The sequence below is a fragment of the Sphaerodactylus townsendi genome, linkage group LG16 (genome assembly GCF_021028975.2).
Source record: "Sphaerodactylus townsendi isolate TG3544 linkage group LG16, MPM_Stown_v2.3, whole genome shotgun sequence".
In the NCBI taxonomy this organism is placed as follows: domain Eukaryota; kingdom Metazoa; phylum Chordata; class Lepidosauria; order Squamata; family Sphaerodactylidae; genus Sphaerodactylus; species Sphaerodactylus townsendi.
The window spans coordinates 13,922,675-13,948,522 of NC_059440.1; the positions used below are offsets into that span (position 1 = coordinate 13,922,675).

The 25,848-nt window shown below is 45.4% G+C and overlaps 1 protein-coding gene across 2 annotated transcripts in view; it reads right to left on the reverse strand.

Annotated features, from left to right (window-relative positions):
- LOC125445971 (protein spinster homolog 2-like) overlaps positions 1 to 25,848 on the reverse strand; it is a 121,665-nt gene that overhangs the window by 36,789 nt on the left and 59,028 nt on the right. For both annotated transcript variants that reach the window (XR_007246349.1, XM_048519426.1), the window contains exons 3-4: positions 17,435 to 17,571; positions 548 to 699 (exon numbers count right to left, since the gene is read on the reverse strand). Coding sequence is in view for 1 of the 2 variants with exons in the window: in XM_048519426.1 (XP_048375383.1) it covers positions 548 to 699; positions 17,435 to 17,571 (289 nt within the window). In the remaining variant the exon portion in view is untranslated. The remainder of the gene's footprint in view (positions 1 to 547; positions 700 to 17,434; positions 17,572 to 25,848) is intronic.

Genomic DNA, 25,848 nt, shown 5'->3' on the forward strand with positions numbered 1-25,848 from the left:
CTCCAGCAGCAGCTATCAGGAAAGACCTCTGCCTAATACCCTGGAGAACCAATGCCAGCTTGCAGTGGCCCAGTGGTAAAGCATCTGATTTGCATGCAGAAGGTCTCAAGTTCAGTACCCAACACCTCCAAATAAATGTTCTCAACAGCTGAGAAAGACCTTGGAGAACTACTTGTAACAAGAATGATAGCAGGAGCATGATGACACACCCCTCCTTCCAGTTACAGTAGACTCTTCTGAGCCAAATGGACCAATGCCCTGATTCAGTATAAGATCGTTTTCTATGTTCATATAAAGACATTCAGAAGAGCGACCCATGTGCTGATAGGTTGTGGAGGAACACCTGATTTGCATGCAGGAGATTCAAGGTTCAGGGTTTTTTTATGATCTCAGCCAACAGGTACGGAGAATTGCCCTTCTTTTTCTAAGACCTTTGAGGGGTGCTACCAGTCAGCAATGCCGAATTAAGTGGTTTGACTTGGAATAAGGCAGTTTAAACACTCAGCTGGTTTGCACCAACACCAGCAAAAAATAATGCAGACCATACCTGCCCAGGGGGATTGCGAAATAGAAGACGGAGAGCATCAGCGTCCGGGTGTTTTTGGTAAAGAGGTCTCCAATGATGGTGGGGGCGATGGTAGAGTAACTGGCTTCGCCAATTCCAACCAAGCCTCGCGAGAGGACGAAGAGCCAGAAATACTGAGGGAAGACAGAGAAAAGTTAAATACCCAAGCCAGTAAGTTGGCGTCATAATCATCACAGACAGTTTAAAGAATTCTGACAGTTTATCTTGGGCAATTTCCCTTGGAGCAATCAATTAAGGTGGGGTTGTAACCGTTAGGAGACAGAGATACGGAAGTCTCGGGTTTGAATCTCACCTATGCCACAAACTCAGTTATTTAATTTAGGTATGCCACTCTTCTCCACTATCCCTCTGTACCTGTAATATCAGTGTGATAACAACACTGATCTACCTTAAAGGGCTGTTGTGAGGATTGCAGCAAGATAACTTACAAAAAGCACACTGAACCACAAAAATGATATACTTTTCTCCCTTTTGGGGAGGGAAAGACAATCTGTCGTTAGCCAGGTATCCTTTTTGTTCTGAAGATGAAACCTGTCCTATATCTCCCTCCTCATTAGTAAGGAGGAGAGACTCAGATTTAAACTATCACCACCATCATGTTCAGTTTGACTAAATTAATATAAATAATAATTTATTGAAACACACTGTTGACACATAAGGGACTTTGGAGAGGTACATAGGCAGAAATAAATGGAAGAGGAGAACACCATCTAAAACAGTTTGTTTTCATTCAGGACCTCAGGTTTACAATTGGAGGGGGAGATCATGAAGAATGGAAAGGGAGATAAATTTTTGGGACATTTCCTCACATTTCTCCCTTCCAGGACACCGTAGTTTCTTACGGCTTAAGCATATCAATTTCCACATCTCCCTCTACACCCATGGTGGTGAACCTTTGGCACTCCAGATGTTATGGACTATAATTCCCAATTGGCCATGCTGTCAGAGACTGATGGGAATTGTAGTCCATAACATCTGGAGTGCCAAAGGTTCGCCACCACTGCTCTACACTCTCTCCTCTATGGGTCAAGCCACATTTTGTGGTGGAAAGTACCCTCAACTTGCAGCTAACACACAGCGATGCTGTAGGCTGTTCAAGGCCAGAGAGATTCAAAGGTGGCTTGCCATCCCCAGCCTCTGCATAGCAAACCTGCGTAGCAACTTCCCTGGTGGTCTCCCATCTGAGTACCAACCAGAGCTGACCTTGCTTAGCTTCCAAGATTTGAGCCGGGGCTATCCAGTCAGGGCTAAACTGCATGTTAATGAGCGAACTCTAGCCCAAGGTCACCCAGTAGGCTGCATGTGGAGGAGCAGGGAAACAAATCCAGTTCACAAGATAAGAGTCTGCCTCCCATGGGAAGGAGTGGGGGAATCAAACCTGGTTCTCCAGATTAGAGTCCATGACTCTTAGCCACTACAACACCCTGGCTCTCACTGCTTTGTATTTCCACATCGTCCAGGCTGCATGTTTGCTAAAAGCTCCTGCTTGCCACCCACCCCCCTTTAAAGCAAGCCACCAAATTGCTACTTTTGTAAGGTACACTTGAAGTAGTAATGCCCTGGTTAAGAGTGGCGGACTCTAATCTAGAGAACTGGGTTTGATTCCCCACTCTTGCGCATGAGCGGCAGTCTCTTATCTGATGAACCAGATTTGCTTCCCTGCTCCTCCACATGAAGGCTGCTGGGTGACCGTCAAAGTTCTCTCAGAACTCTCTCAGCCCCACCTACCTCACAAGGTATCTGTTGTGGGGAGAGGAAAGGAAAGGAGGTTGTAAGCAGCTCTGAGTCTCCTTAACGGTAGAGAAAAGCAAGGCATAAAAACCAGCTCTTCTTTTTTTAGATCGAATGTGCTATCCCGGCACTCCTGCTAAAAGACGCTCCCCAAATCCCCCATCACCTTTTCTCCTTTTGGTATTAGAAGCTCCACCTCGATATCCATTTTGAGAACTGTAATGTGCCCTATAATTACAGGTATAATTGCCATTTCCGGCAATCCCTGTCATATTGAAGACAGATGTGCGTGGGTCGAGCCCTAAAGGACAAGCTCATGACTCAAGGCCACTTAATTAGTGTCTGTTGCCCAATGCTCAACCACGCTGAGAATACTGCAGAGTTCAGCCGATGCCCAGGAAAGCCACATTTTAGAGGAGTGGTAATTTTCACAAAAGGGCAGGCATGCTGAATGAATTAGCTGGGGAGAAGAAATTAGCAATGGGAATGAACGGGAGAGGCAAGTGTTTAATTTTCTACAACATAGCGATATACATGCGCAAGGAAAAGAAACTTAATCCCAGCGCACATGCATACAGTATACAGTATACTCCTGGGGAAAAAATCATATGATCTGGCGAGGTGGAATACGATTGGCTGATGCCACTGCAGCAAGGGCCAATCAGAAGTGGCTCCCACCACAAATGTTAAACAGGTACATTTGCCTGTAAAGTGGCATCACCGGGCACAGGTTAGACCTGTGGCCACCATAACATGTAGTTTGCCACTAACAGGTGGTAACCAGTTCACGTCTCATCTCAGCTACAACTCTACAAGCAGTCGTGGGCAAGTCATACCTCCTATGTCTCATACCCTCATCTGCAAAATGGGGAGAATGTGGATTTGCTATGGCAAGGATTACAGTTTAATTGAACAAACGTATCTGCTGCCTTTTCAGAGACTTGCTTGAGGTGGTTCGCAAGAAAAACAGTACGACGAAATAATAAACAACCACACTGAAAACAAACCACAACAGTATATGAAGGATTTTCAACTCAGTGCTATAGAAATCCTTAGGAGCAGTATCAAAAGAAGTTGCTTGCGCTCAAGGGCTCCTAGCTCAACAGCGGAGCATACCCTTTCCTAGCTCAATCCTTATGCAGATATATTTATGGAACACAAAAAGATATGACTTTTTGAAAAACAAAAGTCTGAGGAGGACATCTAGCACCTCCAACGTCCCTTCTCCCCATTCATTCTCCAACTTTGAGCAACTAAGCAAATAATCCACACTGCAACAGGCCTCAAGCACCTTCTTGTGCTCTCCTTCTAAATTACTTCACAAAAAGAGAATTACGCTACTGTTCCTTCACAGCCACTGATAAAGCTAATCTGCTCAAATATGTCTAAAGCCGAGAGGCAGCGGCCTCACCGCCTCAAACAGCACATGATCCTTAAACCCCGGGTCAAGGAGCATTCAAAATGCATGTGACGTGACAGAGACCGTAGAGCACGCTAGCAAGACCGGGCGAGGCTTTTTAAACATCCAGGCGCCAAAACTGTTCAGTCGGAAATTTGCCGCGGCTTCCTTGGATGCTTTTGGCCAACCCTGAATTCATTAAGGGTCTCTAAAAGGGAAAGTGGCTCATCTGATCGGTTGGGATTTTCATCTGTCAGAGCATTTTCCTGCCCGAGTGCTGCTTTTGGCGGGGAAAGCTGTTTACAGATCAAATCAAACACATAAAAATGATAAAAATGAACAGAAGAAGAAGAAGAAGAAGAAGAAGAAGAAGAGGAGGAGGAGGAGGAGGAGGAGGAGGAGGAGGAGGAGGAGGAGGAGGAGGAGGAGGAGGAGTTTTGGACTTATATCCCCCCTTTCTCTCCTGCAGGAGACTCAAAGGGGCTTACAATCTCCTTGCCCTTCCCCCCTCACAACAAACACCCTGTGAGGTAGGTGAGGCTGAGAGAGCTCTGAGAAGCTGTGACTAGCCCAAGGTCACCCAGCTGGCGTGTGTGGGAGTGTACAGGCTAATCTGAATTCCCCAGATAAGCCTCCACAGCTCAGGCGGCAGAGCTGGGAATCAAACCTGGTTCCTCCAGATCAGATACACGAGTTCTTAACCTCCTACGCCACTGCTGCTCCATGGTACCACCTGTAACAGTCACTATTAATTATGAAGGACACAAAGAATGCATTAAGTCGATCAGCGCAGCGTCCGTTACTGAAGATGGCCGGGGAGAAAGTAGAAGCACCCTGTTAAGTTGGTAATAAGTGAGAGACAGTGTGGTGTAGTGGTAAGAATGTTGGACTAAGAGCTGGGAGGACCAGCTTTGAATCTTCCCTCTCATCATGGAAACTTGCCGGGTGGCCTTGGGCCAGTCATAACCCTCAGCCTGACCTACTTCACAGGGTTGGTGTGAGGTTAAAATGGAAGAGAACACTGCAAACTGTTTTGGGTCCTCACTGAGGGGGAAGGCAGGCATAACTGACATAAATAAAAACAAAAAAAGAACAACTTCATAAAATCTGCCAAGTTTGTTCTCCTCTGCATGCTGGCACCTATTTATTTATTTGGGGTATTTCTTTGCCACCTCCTCAGAGTCTTGCTCCAGGCGGTTTACAATTAAAATCACCACAATATTAAAAACCAGCCATTAAAAACAAGCGAAGCTTGGCTTCAGACCTGGGCGTGCCCAGAACGGCAAGGACCAAGGCCAGAGCCAAAGGGATGGCATCCTTTGATTCTCAAGCGGAGAGCTGGGCAGCAGATCAAATAACAGAGAGAAGGACAGAGAAGCTATGGGAACCCCGATTATCTCAGAGGCCATGTGGGCCTGGTAAATCACTGAGGTGCTGATTCAAATCTCAGAGAGCAGGCTCAGCTCAGAGAACGCAGTTCTTTGGCAGGCAGCACGCTGTGGGCCGTACTCCCATTGCTTCACTGAGAAAGAAGAATTAAATTCTGGAAAGGCCTTTTTTTTACCCTTGTTAACCTTCTGAAAATCAAGGAGACCCCAGGTTTTTGGCAAGCGCTCTGGAAGCTGGCACAAGTCAATGACGGGTTTCCTTTGTGGACTGCCAATGGTCCGGCGGTATAATTAGCTTTGCTTTTAATTGCTGTTTGTGTGCAATGGATAGTCGCTTTCCTCAATAACTCCACTGTGGCTGTATTTAACACATGCAAGTTGCCACCTCAAATAGGAGAAGTAGAGGAAGATTAGCCAAACAGACACAGAAGAAGAAGAAGAAGAAGAAGAAGAAGAAGAAGAAGAAGAAGAAGAAGAAGAAGAAGAAGAAGAAGAAGAAGAAGAAGAAGAAGAGGAAGAAGAAGAAGAGGAGGAGGAGGAGGAGGAGGAGGAGGAGGAGTTTGGATTTATATCCCCCCTTTCTCTCCTGCAGGAGACTCAAAGGGGCTTACAATCTCCTTGCCCTTCCCCCCTCACAACAAACACCCTGTGAGGTAGGTGGGGCTGAGAGAGCTCCGAAAAGCTGTGACTAGCCCAAGGTCACCCAGCTGGCGTGTGTGGGAGTGCACAGGCTAATCTGAATTCCCCAGATAAGCCTCCACAGTTCAGGCGGCAGAGCTGGGAATCAAACCCGGTTCCTCCAGATTAGATACACGAGCTCTTAACCTCCTATGCCACTGCTGCACACAGACACACACCCCAAAAAAGATGCAAAATCATGGGTTTTGGATTAGGTCCAGCTTTCAGGACTCGGTAGGGTATAATTCTTGACCCTTTCTTCCCAAAATGTTTATAACATGTTTTCAATCCCCTTTACCACAATTTATGTCCGCACTCACACCTCAAAACGATTCCTGGCCATTTTGTGATTTTTGCCCCCCTTTTTTGGAGTATGTTGTTGACTCCTGGCTTCTATCACTTCACAGCTTCGTGCTATGATTCTCTGAACTTTCTATGCTGCATCTGTTGAAGAATAGCCCCCAAATGGCACACACACAAAAAGGCTTCAATAAGGCTCCAAAAACAGGAGAAGGGGAACAGAGCGTAAGCACAGAAAATGGAACCGAGGAGGAAGTCCAGGAACTGCAAAGAGGTGAACAGTCAAAGGAAGCCATTTTTAAACGTTTCAGCCAGAGAATAGTTTTAAAGGGGATTCATGTAAAATGTTTTGAGGCTCCAAATAAAACGTTTGGGGGTAAAAACAATGAGGAACTCCCTGGAGGAAACATTTCCTGCCTCAAAACATTCCAAAGTGTCAGTGCAGAAAGTCCCCTTAATAAGCATCCGTCGATTCCCCACTGAGGATTAGATGCGTGCTCGTCACACAAAATATCCAGGTTTCCAGCAGAACTCCCCACTGCACCAGTGCTGAACACGCTTTCATCCCATCCCCCCCCCCCCCCCCCCCGCACGTTATTTTAGAACCTGGAAGAAAGTAGACCTTTTCAAAAAAACGTGTGGGCAATCTGGGGGGGGGGGAGTTGTGGGGGTGAATCTGGATTAGTTTTTCCAGCCGCTGGCAGTGACATAAAGCCTCCCATCCAATGAGAATGCAGTGAGCTGTGCGCAATGTGCGTGCAGCCTTTTTTAAAAAAAATTGTGGACTGGAGATCCACGTGGATACGAAGCAACACAGGGCCGTTTTTGACTGATTAACTGAGTAGAAGGCAAGCCTTTCACATCCTGCATGCGAGCTCCCAAAGGCATCTGGCGGGCCACTGCAAATAGCAGAGTGCTGGACTGGATGGACTCTGGTCTGATCCACCAGGCTCTTTCTTATGTTCTTATGATTATAGGAGAAATGGAGCTTTGAGGAGCTTTGAGATATGGAAGCATCGATGCGATACGGAACTCAAAACATAAGGGAGAAATCACGTAATGGCGGCCAGGAATAGTTTCTGTTGAAAATGTTTTCCTAACGTTTTTGGTGATTTGTGCGCAAAGGGCTGCTATCTCCCTTCAGACACCCTTTTCAACTGGCACAGAGATCCCTGCAACATTGTAAGGGCTTTGGAGTAATCTCCCTCTAACACTTCCACCAGAAAATGGGAGCGGAGTGCTGAAATTCTGCGCTTCCCTTAGATGACTCCAAGTTTTACACTAAATTACTGAAGCACTTAAGAATCCCGGCTTTACCTTGAAACGTGTTCGCTGGAAGCTTGATGGAAATCTATTTTTATACCACCTCAATTGTGTGTAAGAGCATAAAAGATACAGGGTTATTTTGGGAATCCCCAAGCAAGCCGTCGGTTGGCACACAATTCCGTATCTCCCCAATATGGGAAAACCTTTGCTAGCTTTGATCCTTATCCCCAGCTAAGGATGCCAGAAAGAAGAAAAGGAACAAAAGTTATAATTTAATGTGCCAACATGGGAGCAGGATAAAACACACTGACTCTGTTAATTGCCTGCATGTCGAGTCCTCCCGGGAAGATGCATCAGCTGGTTTGGCAGCAGAAAAGGAGCAGAGAAGCGCTAAATAGAATTCAGCATTAAAAAAGAAAAACCCCAGTCACGTTAGATAAAACGTGAAGGGCTATTCAGGGGTAGAGAGACAGGGGAGTCTTGGTGGAAACAATGAACAAATGAAAAGAGCGGCTAATTTTAGGAACATGCTGCTATTTATATAGCATGTTGGAAAGGAAAACCGCCCCTTTTGAGATGTGCAGCCTCGAGAAACAGAAGGGGGTGGGTTTGTATTGTCTATCCTGACTAGCAGAGGCTCTCCGGGGTCTTTTCTGACTCTGCTAACTGCAAGCCTACCTAGATCGGGCAACATCCTTGTCACCACCATGAGGACCCAACTGTAATTTTAAAGTAATTTGAAAATGCCACGAAACATGGCACTCTCATTTCCCCTCTGGCTGCGCCTTATTGAATGCTGAAACGGCTGCCCCCGCAAAGCTGTTTTGGCCCTTGAAAATGTTTGTGGGGAGGATCAATTTTAGTTTGTTTAACACGTCTAGTTGGGTCCTGAGATCCAGTAGCTGAGGATGAGAACGGGTATCTGCAGCATGCAAAGCAGGTGATCTGCCACTAATCAGCACGTACTTCTCCTTTGCTCAAAATCAGGGATGTGAAATCCTCCATCTTCCCTCGAAATAAGTCCATTCTGCCAAAGGAGCCGCTCTCCCCACAAAACCCATGTTCAAATGTCCACTCCAAGCCAATGCTGGCTGAGGTACACCCGTCAGCATCCAACAGAAAAAGGTAATCCGTGTGCATCACATTTTTTAATGCCCATGTATTAAATGTTCCCTGCAAGCAAGCAATTAGCACATCAGGGAGAAGAGTTCTGGCCCAGTTCTGTGCTAGTTTTCCTCTTGCAAGGAATTGTTAATACAGAGGGATTTTGAGCCATGTGATTCTGCAGGCTTAAAGTTGTACAGCCCATCTACCACTTCAACCATCTGCCACGTTATTCTGTCCCATGTGAAGACCAGAGCTCGGTGTTCAATGGGGAGTCAAAATGTTCCCAGAATACCCAAAATAAGAGTCAGCAGAAATCACAGCCTGGTGTGTCTGTTTGTGTGGTGGATTAAGGTTCTTCATCCTTTTACTGCCTTTTTACTGAAGAGCAATCCAAGCCGAAGGTAGAAACTGGTGCCAACATGAATACAACATCTAAGGGACTTTCTCTTCCCATATAATAACCCCATGAGCCAGCTACAGAGTTCAGGCTGAGCAACAGTTACCAGCCCAAGGTCACCCCAGTCAGCTTCATAGCTGAGTATAGACTGGAACAAAGGGCTCCTCAATCCTAGTCAGACACTAACCACTACACCATACTCTCTCAGCCTAATCTGTCCTTAAGCGGGGCTATTGTGAGAATAAAATGGGGGAAGGGAGAACCATGTAGACATTCCTAAATTCCCTGAAGAAAGCACAGGATAAAAATGGATGCAGAGAAATGCTATGAATGAAAACAAATTAGTATGTCAGAAAACGGGTCCCAGAGATATTTGTTTTTGACGTAGTATCTTTTTACAAGCGGAGCCTCTTATTTTCCCCTTGGGCCAATGTTGACATGCATCTAGCTGTGGTTCTGAAGCACGTTACCAATTGACTTTGCTATACATGTAAAGTGGTCCTCAAAGCCAGCCCCCAAAATTGAAGTTCTCTTCCCAGGAGTCTTCCCAGCCACGGAATGCCTTTTCCGAGGGTTTGGATTTTAATGAGCAGCCGCGGAGGACTCCACAGAGAAGTCTCTGTCAGCATCCTTGATTGGACCTGCTTGCCATCAGCAAGACTTTTGCCGATTTGATGATAATCCTGCTTCCGTGCAATGGGCAGGCTTATTTGCTTAAGGGACAGAACCCAATGCTTCCGATAGAGAGGCTGAAAAATGAAGCCCGTGTGCTATTCATGGGTCATTTCAAGCCGGTCTCACAAGACCAGTAAAAGCAGATTAGCAGAAGAAATGTGAAAGCCGGGGTGGGCGCGAGGGGGATAGAAACATTTAGAAAAGAAACCTTTCGCTTGTGCGTTTCCCACCTCCAGCGTTTTGCTTGTTTGTTTTAAACTCCCCAACACAAACAATTCCAAACTGGGAAAGCACAGAAAAAAACCTTTGGAATTATTGAGATTTGATTTAACACATGATTTTACACACTCTACATGAACAGTCTTCTATAAAAATCTTCATACTGTCTGCAGCAGTAAGGAATGATTCCTGTAAGCTGTATAATATGTTTTCAAGTATATATGTATTGCTTTTGTTCCCAATGGCTACAATATGTGTGATAAGAAATTACTGAAGAAGTTTCATATTTTCAGAGTTACAAACATGTTGGAAGTCCTTTGTGAAAGGATTAAATTGCATCTGCCCAAATAGTACCCATTCTTAATTTTGTTACAGAAATTGTTTTCTGTTTTTGACTTTTATTTTTTCCTGCCTCAACGAGGACAAAAAAACACACTCTATGGTCAGCACAGGGGGTACTACTCTGTGTACTCTGTCCCACCAAAAGATAAAAATGTGGTTTTGTGTGGTTCGGTGGAAGTGGAAGTAGTGTGCTTCCACTGTCAAAAAAAGTCCTGATATTAAAATGGCTGCTGCGGATATAACCACCTGTATCTCTGGAATCTCTTGGATTATCACAGTGGTAAGGCATGATGTGAGTGCCCATGGGGGAGAAAATTTCCAATTTTTATCCACACACTCACCCCACACAAATTCTTTGTGGGTTCTCACTTTGGTTTTGGGGGGAGGGTGTTTCCTTTCTGATCAGGTAGTTCTCTGTTTTCCAAACTGAAGAGCCAGCGCTCTTTCAGCAGCAAACATTGAATTCCCTGCTGCATGGCAAATAGTATCAACAACCAGAAAAACACAGGAAAAAGGTCCTCTGTTTGGGCATCGCATCACAGACTGCCAGGGAGGCTTGTTTACTTGTCTAAACAATTGATCCCAGCAGAGTTCACTCTCGAAACTTACAGACATCCACAAAGTAGATGGAGAGTGGGACAAAGGAGAGCATATAGGCAGGTCTCAGCCTGGTGAACAGTGGATGTAATGGAGCAGATGAAAGTCCCTCATCCATGAGAGTCAGCATGGTGTAGTGGTTAAGAGCAGGTGGATTCATATTCTGGAGAACCGGGTTTGATTACCCACTCCTCCACCTGAGTGGCAGAGGCTTATCTGGTGAACTAGACATGTTTCCACACTCCTACATTCCTGCTGGGTGATACTGGGCTAGTCACAACTCTCTCAGAACTCTCTCAGCCCCACCTTCTTCACAAGGTATCTGTTGTGGGGAGAGGAAGGGAAAGGAGTTTGTAAGCCACCTTGGGTCTCTTTACAGGAGAGAAAGGTGGGGTATCAATCCAAACTCCTCCTCCTCCACCTCCTCCTCCTCCTCTTCTTCTTCATGTGCTTGGTGGAACATGTTTGTCTCGCAGAACTGGGCCAGATCCCGCAGGGCCCTGGCCTCCTCATATGGCACACCTTCCAATCCATAGTCCCTGTCCAAACTGGGTCACCTCTACGCATGGTAACTGATTTCCCAGTGGGGCACTTGCAGGTGATGTCCAACTGAAAGTTATTGGGGTGGAACTGGGAAGGATGTCTGAAAAATGTAACCTGAAGTGACACCCGCAGAGGCCTACCCATATCTTTCTATTTTAAGCCTGTAGTGTGGACGTGCCCTAAAGGGTTTACAGAATGGATGCTGCCTGCAGACAGTCGGAATTACTCAGTTTCAGCCACACGACCAACAGCAAAGGGACCTCAGCACGTATTCATTACGATAATTGAATCCGTATTTTTATCCTCAAGGTATCTAAACTCGATTTTTTAAAAAATATATATGTTTAGACAGGCACAAACAAGTTTCACCTCAAGATAGTAAACTGCGGTAAGCCACAGCATAGGGAACAACTCCCATTTCCTAGCCTTAGGTTTAAAAAAAGAAAGACGTGAACTCATTGGCAGCGAAATGTTAGGCAAAAGGTGGGGTCTTTTGCCTTCCAAGGCACCTTCTGGGGAGAGACCACAGGGAAGCTGGTTGTGTGGGCCTGACAGCCACGTGGCTAGGCGTGGCAGGGGCCTTCGTAGACCACTGGAAACAGAATGAGCAAAAATCCCGGGTGCCACCACTTTTTACATTCATCTTTATTTTTCGCCAAAGCCTTTAGCTGTTGGCCACGGTGACTCATTTGTCTTTTTCTCTGTGTGTCCCAGGTCTTTTTAAAGGTAAATTAGGTGCAGACTGCTGTTTTACTGATGTGTGGGATTTTAAAAATGAGTACCTTTTATAGGAAGTTTGGTGTGAAGAAAATAGAAAACAGGCGGAACTGGAAAAAAGCACGTGAAAAACACAACTGTAATGGGAATTTCTTTTTTTTTAATTTTTGCACTTTTGAAGAATGAAACATCTAAGATGAGAACGTTGAAGATGCCCCAAATTGAAAATGTCTTGGCTGGGTTTCTATTCTTTTTTGCCATCAAGTCACAACTGACTTATGATAACCGCCTGGTCAGGTTTTCAAGAAAAGAGACATTCAGAGGTGGTTTGTCACTGTCTGCCTCAGGGGTCACAACGCTGGTATTCCCTAAAGGCCTTCCATCCAAATACTAGCAGGGCCAACCCTGCTTAGCTTCTGAGATCTGACAAGATCAGGCTAGCCTGAGGCTATCCAGACCTTCGTAGATTAGGGACTGCATAAACTCCACAACAGAAGACACAAGAACACATGAAGCGACCTTTCAGCTCACAGTCTTTCAGGAGCTGTGTACTTCTCAGTGGGATTTTCCCGCCATTTTTAGTTTAAATGGGAAAAAAACCACTGAAGCATCCACAGATACTCTAATCCAGTGGTGGCGAACCTTTGGCACTCCAGATGTTATGGACTACAATTCCCATCAGCCCCTGCCAGCATGGCCAATTGGCCATTCTGGCTGGGGCTGATGGGAATTGTAGTCCATAACATCTGGAGTGCCAAAGGTTCGCCACCACGGCTCTAATCCATCATCTGTCCCCCCCTACACACACACACTTCCTTGTTTAATTCATGAGAGAGGAACTGCTCTTGGGAAGAGCAAGAAAAGCCGAAGAAAGGGAAATGCGCATCGATTCCCTTTGTTTTCACTGCTGTTTCCCTTGAAAAGTTGTACTTGAAAACTTTCGGAAACCACAGACATTCTCAGATCTGGGAGCGCGGTGGGTTCTGGAGATGGGGAAGTATCTGCATAACCAAAAATCCAACCCAACAGGAATGTACGGGAATGTATGCTCAATGCAAAGGAGACTGCAAGTACATAAACGCCCATCATCAGTATTGTCTAATCAGACTGGCAGCAGTTTTTCCTGGGTCTCAGGCTGAGGTCTTTCACATCACCCACTATGTCATCCTTTCAACTGGAGATGCTGGAGCTTGAACTTGGGAACGTCTACATGTCAAGCAGATGCTCTACCAGTGAGCCACAGCGGCTCCTTTGATACTGTCTTTTCTTCATTCATAATCTTTGCCCAAGAAGGCTGCCTTTGGTTTTAACAAAAGTGTACTAGGCAGGAATCCAACAAATTAGGGTTCCCCAGTGACTGCCTCCCTATGCAAGGAGAGTTCTAGTTCACGCCCTGCCTGCCGTGTAGTCAGCAAAATACCATAGAGACAACTGGTCCAAAAGACTCCATTTTCCTTTCAATATGGCTGAGAACCCAAAATGTTGCTCCTTCCTGGGCAAGATTACACTTCCTTAACTGTGTCTCTTTGAAATAGCAGTATCTACTAGTGGTCACACACAATAGCAGTATCCAACGGGCAAGATTATACCTCCTTAATTCTATCTCTTTCGGAATAGCAGTATCCACTAGTGGTCACACACAATAGCAGTACCCAACAGCAGTATCCAATGGGCAAGATTACACCTCCTTAATTCTATCTCTTTCGGAATAGCAGTATCCACTAGTGGTCACACACAATAGCAGTACCCAACAGCAGTATCCAATGGGCAAGGTTACACCTCCTTAATTCTATCTCTTTCGGAATAGCAGTATCCACTAGTGGTCACACACAAATATTCAAGCAGCACTTTCCGTTAAAGGTCGCAGCCCATAATGTCGTAGTTTGAGGATCAGGTTAAAAGAGAGGAGATCTGGCTTCAAAATCCCCCACTCAACAATGTAAGCTCACTGGGGAACCTTGTGCCCTTCACGCTCCCTAAGCCTAACCCACAGCACAGGGGTGTTGTGAAGGTAAAGGAGGGGCAGGTGCCTCAGTTTCTTTTTAAAAGAAGAAAATATTATCTCCCAGAAGTCCTGTAGGCAGGTGATACTTTCATCTCAATTTTTTAAAAAGAAAGGCTGAGGAAGGGAGATGGGGGTTTGTCCAGTGTAACCAAATGCCGAGGTTCAGACTTGCAGGAGACTTCTGTTGTAACAGTGCTAAATTTTATGTTGGGTTACCAACCGGGTACTGGTGCTAATGCTATTACATAATATTACCACAACTACGAGGAAAGGTGACTTGTGCCAACCAGGAAACCTGAAAAGCCGGGCCGCCCACATATCAGACAGGGGTTTCCATATACTTGGGATTACCCAGGTTACTTTGGTTCGTAAATTAGCCCAATGGGACTGGGGAAATAGCCCGAGGGGGACTGAGTGTGTTCTAGGAGGTATGAAATATTGATGGCAGTCGAAAGTCAGTGAAAGAAGGAGGGGGAAAACAAATCAAAGGGAGATGAGAAAACTCTGGGAAATTATAGAATCCTGAAGGGAAAAGGCAGGGGGTGGGAGGATTTCCAAATTATTTGTTGCCCCCAGCAAAGTGAATCCTCATGGCCCCCCGGCATGTTATCTGTTCACAGTTGAATGTAAGGCAGCAAATCAGAGATTTCCCTAGATATGTAATCGTTTTTGCAAACATAGCTTTCCCAGCATGCAAAGAAATACTATTTTCTGGGTGTCTTTTTTAAAGGGAATTTAAAAAGAACACAACAACCTGATGAGGACTAAGCATGCTCATTGTCCAGTAGGTGCCATTTTATAGGTGGGGCTTAGGAAGGAGGAGTGAGAGGTGGCATGCAAGGGAGGGGAGGGGGTCCGGCAGAGGTGGGATCCAGCAGGTTCTCACCAGTTTCCGAGAGTGGGTTACTAATTATTTGTGTGTGCCGAGAGGGGGTTACTAATTGGGTCCACTTTTCCATCTCCACGCCCTCGCCTCCCCGAGGCACATACTGCCTTTGAACGTGAAGGTTCCATATAGCAATTACGACTAATAACGTAACTCCCTGAACTGGGTGAATCCCTTTCAGGTACTGCAATTCATGGATTCTCAGCCTTTCATACCTTTTATCTCACCAGTCTCTATCAAAGAACCTGTGTGTTTCACCATTGCTGTGTTCAGATTTGTGAGTTGGGGCATTTTCTATAATGTGATGATGATTTAGAAATGACCTGGTGCAAAAAAAATTGGGGGGGTCGTGGTGGGGTGGCTGCCCTTGGGGGGGGGGGCATCCAACTCAGGTTTTGCCCAGGGCTCAGGTTTGCCTAGGTATGCCTCTGCCCCCTTTGCTGAGCGGGGGGGGCTGGCGAGGGAACCTGTTACTAAAATTTTGGATCCCACCACTGGGGCCGGGCATCTGGACATGGCTCACCCACCCTAGAAGAGTGAGGGAAGGGGAAGGGGAGGGGTGGCATGCAAGGGAGGAGAGGGAGGAGGCCTGGCAACTGGACATTGCCCACCCTAGCAGAGGGAAAGGGAAGGGAGGGAGGGGGTAGGGTGACATGCAAGGGAAGGGGATTGAGGGAGCGGAGGGAGTCAGGGGTGGCATGCAAGGGAAGGGAAGGGAAGGGTGGCATGCAAGGGAGGGGAGTGAGTGAGAGGTGACATGCAAGGGAGGGGAGGGGGAAGGAGGAGGATGATGATTTTGGATTTATACTCCACATTTCTCTCTTGTAAGGGAATTCAAGGTGACTTACAAGCTCCTTTCCCTTCCCCTCCCCACAACAGACACCTGGTGAGGTAGGTGGGGCTGAGAGAGTTCCAAAGGACTGTGACTAACCCAAAGTCACCCAGCAGGAATGTAGGAGTGCAGAAACACACCAGATAAGCCTCTGTCTCTCAAGTGGAGGAGTGGGGAATCAAACCCAGTTCTCCAGATTAGAATCCACCTGCTCTTAACCACAACACCACTCTGGCTCTCCCTGTTACAGGGCATCTTTTTTGCAACCATGAATAGTACAACCCAGATAGATGCTGTCTGGGAAATACACCTGTATGACAGGTTGACCTGCCATTTACTCCCTCTCCCTATGAGGCAGGACCCATGATTTAACAGAAACTCCCGCCTGTAGGACAGGGTGGGTGACCATCTAGGTGTGATGGGACTCAGGCGATAGGTGGAATATTTCCAGACTGAGAAAATGAGCAAAGCCCTGCCCAGAGCGAAAAATCTCTCAATGGAGCCAGAGTTGCCTTCGACGCTTTGATCTTTCTTCCCAGGAATGCATTAATTAGCCCTCCTCCGTGGCAGGTTTCAAAAGAGCAGCACCTCTGTCCTCAGGAGTCACGGCTTGTCACATCACACAGCGCCAACAGCCACAGAGACCCACATGAGCACAACTGACTTGCGTTGCAAAAGAGCTCATATTGTGAAACCCAACGAACACTGTTTAAGGCTGCTAAATTTGGCCTTCCAACATTAGGTGAGAATAGCACCTGAGCTGACATACAAACTGGATTACATCTCACGGGCTTGGGGCTTGAACAGAGATGTAAAGGCCTGGAAAAGAAACTGAGGACTCCCCTCGCCCCTGAATATTTCCAGTGGGGAAAATGAGGAGATGGGATTTTTCTCTCTTGGAATGGATAAAATGTTTCTCAAGACGTTACTGACTTGTAATAAATAGCAAGCCAGATAATGGTTATTCCTGCATGTATATATATTTTTTCAAGGATGTAAACAACGTGATTCATTCGGTGTACAATTCATAAGCTATATATAATGTGTATAATAGATTGAAAATTTCAGTGCATTCAGTATTACAAAGTTTGACATCCAAATCTGCCACTAGTCCTATTGAGATTAGATGTCCAAATAGTACATGCTATTTTTGTGTTTTCTAGTTCTAATTTTTCTCCTCCTCTCAGACTGCAGATATTAGTGCAGACATGCACTAAGCCAGGGGTCTGCAACCTGCGGCTCTCCAGATGTTCATGAACTACAATTCCCATCAGCTCCTGCCAGCAAGACCAATTGGCCATGCTGACAGGGGCTGATGGGATTTGAAGTCCATGAACATCTGGAGAGCCGCAGGTTGCAGACCCGTGCACTAAGCAACCCCAGTTTTTAGCAGTCTTGCTCTCTCCAGCTGTAATCCTAAACATACTTACTAGGAAGTAAGTCCCAATGAACTCACGGGGATTTACATCTGAGTATACATTCTTATCTGTTGAAACCTTCCGACACCTATATCCCAGAGGGGTAACAGTTATCCTGGTGAAAATTTTCATATTTTAATCCCCGTCCCTTTTACAAGTATTGAATAGCCCCGAGTAAGAATTAGTGGCAAGTGTGAGCATTTCCCATTTTAGATACCAAACATCTGGACCCTTCTTTGCCAGATGTTCCCTCTCTTTTCAGAACCAGCCTCCCCTACCAAGCTAAGAAAGCTACTGAGGCAGCCCTGTTCTAGACACACTGCTACATTTCCCCTCCGAAGGTCTTACCTGCTCTGTGATGAAGGAGCTGGAAAAAGTGATTGCAGACCAGAAAAAGATCCCGCAGCTCAGAATAATCTTCCGGTTGAAACGGTCACCAAGGTAACCAAATATTGGTGCTGCCACCATGAAACTACAGATGAAAACTGCAGGACAATGACAGAGAGAGAGAGAAAGAAGGAAAGGGTTAAGTCAGAATGTCTCACATTTTTGAGATTGGGGATGGGGTCATCTTATTTTTTGGCCCATTATACACAAGATGTCTGCGGCGCAGCAGGGGCGAATGGGATACTGCAGCAAGCTGTATTTCCCTGAGCCCAGCTTTCAGTTTCCATCATTCTCTGCCAAGGGTCACCATTTTAACCATGATTTTAATTTTCTTCACCGCCAGAGCAGGAGAGATTTACCAGGGAGCACAGCTTTACCCCAGACATCTTCCCTCTGCCCATCACCAGCCCCTCGCACACAAGTACACACCTTTTCCCTTCCCCCTTTTCAGATTTGTTATTACTTAAATTTTTGTTACTTACTATAGTGATATATCAATATAAACAGAGAATCTCTGCAAAATTGCTATCTTTTATTGCATTTAAAACCTTTACGTGGCGAATTTGCCATTTCCCTCACGTTCTCATTTGCACAGACATTGCAGTTTACAACAGGCTGGGGGGGGGGGGCAACCTTGGAGAGAGTTCTGAGAAAACTGTGACTAGCCCAAGGTCACCCAGCAGGCTTCATGTGGAAAATAGAGGAACCAACCCAGTTCTTCAGATAAGAGTCCACTGCTCTTTAACCACTACATCCAGGCAGGATTAGGAACATGGTTTTAGCCACAAGAAGAAGAAAAAGAGTTGGATTTATATCCCCCCTTTCTCTCCTATAGGAGACTCAAAGGGGCTGACAATCTCCTTTCCCTTCCCCCCTCACAACAAACACCCTGTGAGGTAGGTGGGGCTGAGAGAGCTCAGAAGAACTGTGACTAGCCCACGGTCATCCAGCTGGCGTGTGTTGGAGTGCACAGGCTAATCTGAATTCCCCAGATAAGCCTCCACAGCTCAAGTGGCAGAGAGAGGAATCAAACCCGGTTCCTCCAGATGCAGTTCCTCCAGTGCACCTGCTCTTAACCTCTTAACCACTACGCCAAGGGTTTGATGGCTTGCTCCTCTTGTACATATTCCGGGCTATTACTCCAACTTTTCCACTTCCATTAGAAGAAAGAAGTTACTAGTAGTCCTTTCGCATTCTACCCAGTCTCCCAGTTATAAGTCAAACAACTCCCACCTTCCAGTATTTCTGCTAACGTGTGCAAGCATATTACAAAATTATTATAAAATTGTTATTTTATTAGTATGGGATATGTGACATAAAACAAGTTAGTAGCATTCCGGAGGAAGTTAACAACCTTTCAGTCAAGTGCTGAAGACATGCTGGGGCTAGAAACCTCTATATCAAGCCTAGTGGAGCTCCGACCACAGCAGTAGTACAAAGTTAATAGCAACAAGAACTTTACGAAGGCAAGAAAACAGGGGAGCTTCATCCAAGGAAAGGAAACATGGGAGAAAAGGGAGGAGAGACATAATAACTGGGTTCCAAGGGCAAGTCTTTTACTAGGCCTTTTGCCAGTTAAGTAATAAGAGTGCAAGGCTTCCAAGCCCTTCTTTCCAAGGCTTCCCTATTAAAAATAATTATTAAATGTGTCTACCATTAACTCCACACTGATATTAGGACTCCAGTTTCTTTGTCCCTACAATTACCTGCTCATGCCCTTCAAATTATCCACAGCCCTGTTCCTTGCAGCAGAACTTTCTCAGACCTCCTCCTTTTTCTTTCCCCTCTTTTCCTCTCTCACTCACTCTTCTGCCCTCAGGGAAAAGGCAACTTTTTGTTAAGACTGAGTGAAGAATTGTTGGAAGATGTAGTCCCTCAGAACTTCAATTACATGTTGTTAAATTCAATCTATGTGGCTACCCTACCCTATGAGGGCAGAAATATGGGGTATACGTTAGGCTACAGAATGGGAAAGTCACCATCTATGCTTATTATGACTCTCTCTGTTGGTTATATATGCTGCTATGATTATTGTTGACCTATAGGTTATGACGTTATGATTATTGATGTTCTTGTTTATAATTCTATGTTTATAATGTTGGGTTTATTGATCCTATGTTTATTGAATGTTTTGTTACTTGATGTTATGGTTACTGATGTTTGCTGCTGTTGTTCACCGCCCTGAGCCCTTCGGGGGAGGGCGGTATACAAATCAAATAATACAATATAATACAATACCTATGGCCATTTATGCGGTCGTGGCCTCCTTCGCACTGAGCTTATATTCCCTTTGGGTTTGATTTGGGTTTCCCCCCTTCAGAAGTCACTCTGCCTTCAGATCAGAGAATCCTGGTGGTTTCCAAAAGCTTTGAACGTTCAACGTTTCCTCTCCCTTCACAGGGAAAGCAAAGGAGATCAGCATGCATTTAGCTCTCTTTGGGTTTTCTCACTCCTCTCTACTTTTCCCCTCCCAGTAGACTGCATTATAGCTAGTAGATTGTGGAGATCTCCGGCTGGTGAAACAAAACTATAACCTTGCTGTTTGTGAATGAATATTCTCTCAGGCTTTTTTCTGCTGGGTCAAATGATTGTAAGTAAACACAACTGAAACAGGCAATCTGTGGCAGGCGTGTGATACAGTCCTCTTCCATGGGCTGCTCTTGAATCCCTCCTCTTCATGTAGATGCTTTCTAAGCTCAAAGAGATTTTGGCACAGGCTGTTTTTCCAACAACCCCCTCTATAGTGTGTGTCTGACTGGACTGAAAGGCAAAGACCACAGAACAGGCCTACACAAATAACAAGGCCAAAGAAGCCTGCTACGGTGATGTATTTTAAGGTGCCTCCAATTTCATGTGACACTGATTGACTTATAAACAAATTCAGAAAATGACTGCTAAGTCTGCCAGACAGATTGCAAGCCAGCTTGTCTTGTTAGCTACCAATCAATTCCTGGGCTTCTGGTCGTCCATGATGGATGATGCCCAGGAGCCACGACTGAGACAGCCCCAGGTCTTTGTGACTGGTTTATCTTCAGGTGTAACTGAAGCTGTAAACGCACACATTCAAGAGACGGCCAAATTTGGCTCTATTGAGGGAAATGGCTTTGGATTCTTTTCAGCTACCGCCCCATGATCCCACAGACGTATGAAAAGTATTGTGTTGCAAGGACAGCTCTCGGATACACAACTGCTGTGCTTTAGCTAGGAACTGTCCACAAAAATACTACTTGGAAATCCGGGCGGGAAGTCAGATTTGTGAAACAAATGCTACAGCTCTGTAGAGTTTCTGCAGTCTAAATCCACTGAAACCAGTGGTGGGATTCAAATAATTTAACAACTGGTTGTTTACAAGCACCATTTTAACAACTGGTTCTGCCGAAGTGGTGCGAAACGGCTGAATCCCACCACTGGCCGAAACCACTGAGCACAGAATGGAGTAATTCTGCATAGGATTGAACTGAAATATACTTATTTACAGCTCTCATTTGGGCTCTAGTTCATACTGAAGTCCTGGGAAAAAAAACAGCAGCCGTCACCTGATGGAAAAGCAGCATCTCGCTTGTTGAACTGCGACGCTGCAAAACTGCTAAAAATGTGTTTATATGTACTCAGTTTTTCTTCCCAATGGGACCCAAAGCAGCCGACAACGTTGTTCTCCCTGCCTCCATGTTATCTTGACAACAATTCTGTGAGATGACATAAGCCAAGGGAGAGTGAATTTAGATAAGGTTGCCCAGTGAGCTCCCATGGCAGAACAGGAATTCGAATCCAGGTCTCCCAGATCCTATTCTCCCAGTCAGAAACTCTAATCTTATACTGCTCTATCCACTATGCCACTAGAGAGGAGCTGCTATCTCTATACCATGTAAATGTTATAAATCACTACCCTAGCCACTTTCAATCTTTTTTTCTAAACCAAGAAAAAGGCATAAACGCTTCTGCCCTCTTTATCAGGATGGTGAAGAAAGAAGCTGTTAATTATACCCCCTTTTTGCTATAAAGGTAGCTCAAAAGTCATTTTGAAGTGGAATGAAGAATGGGGTCACACAGCTCCGTAAAAGAGCAGCCATTTTGTAGGCCAAAAGGGCCATTGCCTTAGGAGACAGGCCATTCGGAAGAAATCACAAAATGGCACCTAGAAAGACGCCACCCGATTTCCAGCACAGAACAGTATTTTTGTGGAACCAAAATACCAACTAGAGGCCAGGTGAATAAAAATAAATAAAAGCAACTATAAAAAACACCCTTCCAGTCTACGGCTCCTCCACCCAAAAAAACACCAAAAGAGGTTTTGGGTTGATATTTTGGAACAAGACTGAACAGACCCATTTGTTTCTCAGTATCACCACAGTGACAGAGAAAACACAGGAAAGGTTTAATTATCCTGACAGGATGGATGGCTCCGGTATCTATTTCTGCCTTCAGTTGACTGACCCACCCTGATACAGGTGGGCTGGCACTCTGTTTCTCTCTTGGTTCAGAGAGAGAGAGAGAGAGAGAGAGAGAGAGAGAGAGAGAGAGAGAGAGTGTGTGTGTGTGTGTCTGGAATTTTTCTCTCTCTTTTATTATGTGAAGAGAAAAACAGTCCATCTTCTCCAAGCTCCATTGCATCCTTCACACACCACTGACCACAAGTGCCTATTCCACCGAGGGCGGCCTTTCAGCTGGACGCCTTTCCTCCCTCAGGAAATTTAAAGGCGCTACGGATTCACTTGACAGAAAAGACAGCAGAAAGTGCTAAAACAAAGACCGAGCTGGAGGGAAGAGAGGGAAATTAGTAGCTCTTAATATTGTGTGTAGGTCTTGATCTTTATGCCCTATTTGTTGGCCAGTGTATGATATAGGATGCTGGACTAGATAGACCACTGGTCTGATCCAGTGCATACAAAGTGTGCCTCTTTAAAAAGCGGGGTGGAGTCAGGGTGAATGACTGGCATCCTGTATGCCAAATCTGATCCTGCGAGCAAATTTCATCTGGCGCTTGGCTGTCAAACCCAAAGACCAAAGATAGATGTATAGAAGCCTTTGGCCATTAAGGAAAGGGCAGGGCGGGGGTCTCGCCTCCCTGCCTCCCCATCTTGTCAAAGCAGAAATCGTTGGCTGACGAAGGGCACTAGGGTTCCTAAAAATATCAACGTGGCAAGAGCCCTCTGAAGACCAGAATTTTGCAAAATGGCTGGTTTAGCAGACAATGCTGTATCAGTACACAAGCTAAGAGTACTGCGGAGACCGTGCTGTGTCTCCATCTACGCAGAGATGGCTGGCTGGCTGGGAATGTGATTCTGGGTGGGGGGGGGATAATTAATTCCTCTTGTGTTTCTGATTGCAAGCTTTTAGGGCACAAAGCCACAGACCTGCTGCACCAAAGAACAGGCAACAGTGTGTGACCCCCTGGTTTGCAGCAAGGTCAGCCTTTGCACATGGCCTTTTCGTCATGGCGTCATTTGTGCAATTTCAGTGCAGGAGTTGGTGACGCTTACTGGTTCACATCTACTCTGAGGATGCATAACTGAGCCAGAATTTGTACCCAGGCCACACAGATGTAAATTTGGGCTTCTAAGCTGATTTTTCATGCTGCAACCAAGGGAGGTGAAAAGCTACCACCATTTCGTGCCTCTTCCATTGACAGAGGTCCCTTCTGCCCATGCAGAATAATAATGCACTTTCAACCCACTTTCACAATTGTTTGCAAGTGGATTTTGCTATTCCGCACAGCTGCAAAGTGCATTGAAAGTGGATTGAAAGTGCATTATTCTGCATGTGCGGAAGGAGCCAGAGTGTTTGGAGCAAAGGGTCATTCTTATCAGAGCGCTCATAACTGAACGGTAGATTCCTGGTATGTGCAACGTTCAAGGTTCATTTCTAAGCACTATCAGTTAAAGGATCTCGGATTAAAAAGGAAAAAAACTAAAACCTGGGCAAGTCTATCAGTACCACAAAGCATCTCTCATGGGATACCTCTGAGCTGCAAGCAACTCTGAGAAGGGAAAATTGTCCTACCTTAAAAAAACTGGACCCTTCCATGGTTAACAGCTTTACAGCAGCTGCCATGTTAGTCTATTCCAGTAAATGCAACTATTCTTTTTCATTTTAAAAACTGGCTTTGACTTTTGAAAGTTTATTTCAGGGATGTCCAACTTTGGCCCTCCAGATGTTCTTGGACTATGATTCCCATTAGCCCTTGTCAGCATGGCAAACTAGGAATCATACTTCATACAAAAGCATGGTATAGAGGTTAACAGCGGCAGATTCTAATCTGGAGAACTGGATTTGATTCCCCACTCCTGCACATGAGTGGCAGACTCTTATCTGGTGAATGGGATTTGTTTCCCTGCTCCTCCACATGAAGCCTGCTGGATGACCTTGGGCAAGTCACAGTTCTCTCAGTTCTACCATACACACAGTTCTACCATACTCACCTACCTCAAAGGGTGTCTATTGTGGTGAGAGGAAGAGAAGGAGTTTGTAAGCCGCTTTGAGACTCCATACAGGAAAGAAAGGCCGGGTGTAAATCCAAACTCTTCCTCTTCTTCTAGTCCATGTTAATTTTTAAGTATTTTGGAACTGTCGGCTGACACCCACCCAATCCCCAAGCGATGTTCCAGGATAAGAGCTAAAGAGAACTACTTATGTGCAGAAAGCCTGCCCAACCGTGAGGTTGTAATAACTCATCACAATATTTTAAAATTAATTTCACTGTTGCATCACAATAGAGACTTCCATTCCTTTTTGTAATTAGCATAATTATCAGACCTGATGGTGATCAAAATATTTTTTCCTGGAGTGCTATTAGAATGAATGCTTTAAACATATTAGATCAGTATGTACTGCAATGATGTTTGACCAAATTTACATTTCTCCAACTTTACACTTCTCTCCCCCAGGGAGATCTGTCTGCCTCCTCTAACATAGTCTTCTGCCAGTTGGTGAAGACCTTTGTTTGACTCTGCTGAAGATTCCCAATAACCGTTATTCACCCTCCCCCCTGGTTTTGGTGTTATGTGCGCTTTAATGTTTTTACTGAATTGCTTTATATCAAGTTATTTTATATATACTTTACTTAAAAGCTGCTTTAGTGGTGAAAAGTTTAGATGTTTTGATGTTTGAAGTTTTGGGCATCTATTTGGGGATTCAGAAATAGTCTACCTCCAAACATGGAATTTCCATGGAGTCGTTACAGCTAATAGCCACCAATGTCCTCTATGAATTGGTCTAATCCCTTTTAAAGCCACTCTAAATTAGTGGCAGAGGCGTAGCAAGGTGGGAAAGCGTCCAGTGCACTGGTGCGTCCTCTGCCCCCATCCCTGCCCTGCCCCCGGAATGCCCTCGCTACACCCCCACAGGGGTGCGCACCCGGTGCGCCACCCCCCCCCATCCCCTTGGAGCTACGCCTCTGATTAGCGGCCATTACTTTTCCCCAGGAATGTCAGCCTCCAGGTGGGACCTGGGGATCTCTTGGAATTACAGGTCATACCCAGACTACAGAGGTCGATTCTCCTGGAGAAAATGGATGCTTTGGAGGGTGACATTGTATGGCATTGTACCCGACTGAGGTCCCTGGCCTCTTCAAGCACCAACCCCAAATACCCAGCCTGGACCTAAAAACCCTACCTGCCCCACCCCCACCAGTGTCAAGGAGAACATGCCAACCCTATCCTGGTATGAACTGTGTTAAGAAGTGCTTCCTTTCAACTCTGACTGGTTCCAGAATATAAACCAGAGACCCATTTCACTCCAAGGACTTCTATGTACTCAACTCTATGTACTCAACTCTTATTTACCATGGGATTTATCAATCCATTCTTCTGTTTACCAAATTGGTATCTGTACCAACTGTATTTACCTATATCTACTTGTTCATCCCTTTCCTTCCTTCCTTCCTTCCTTCCTTCCTTCCTTCCTTCCTTCCTTCCTTCCTTCCTTCCTTCCTTCCTTCCTTCCTTCCTTCCTTCCTTCCTTCCTTCCTTCCTTCCTTCCTTCCTTCCTTCCTTCTCTTTTCTTTTCTCTGTTCATTTAGATTCCCTCAGAAGTGTTTCTAAGATTTTATGTCATCTGTGGAAAACTGAAGGTGAAATAGGATTTTAATTTTTTAAAGTGAGACGTGATTTTAATTGGTTCAGAGGAAATTGTCTATCAACGTTGGAAGCCGCCTTGAGGCCCTGCAGGGAGGGGCGACATACAAAACGAATAAAATAAATAATAAAATAATAACATAATAAAACTGGTGGTTTTCTGTCAAGAAAGCATCTCTGGCCATCTATGCAGGGTAAATTTCATTTCCCATCACCTTTGTTGTGCTTAGAGGACAAGACCAACCAACCCCAAGAACACGGCCAAGAAATGTTCAGTCCTTCAGGGTTAGTATATAAGAGCAA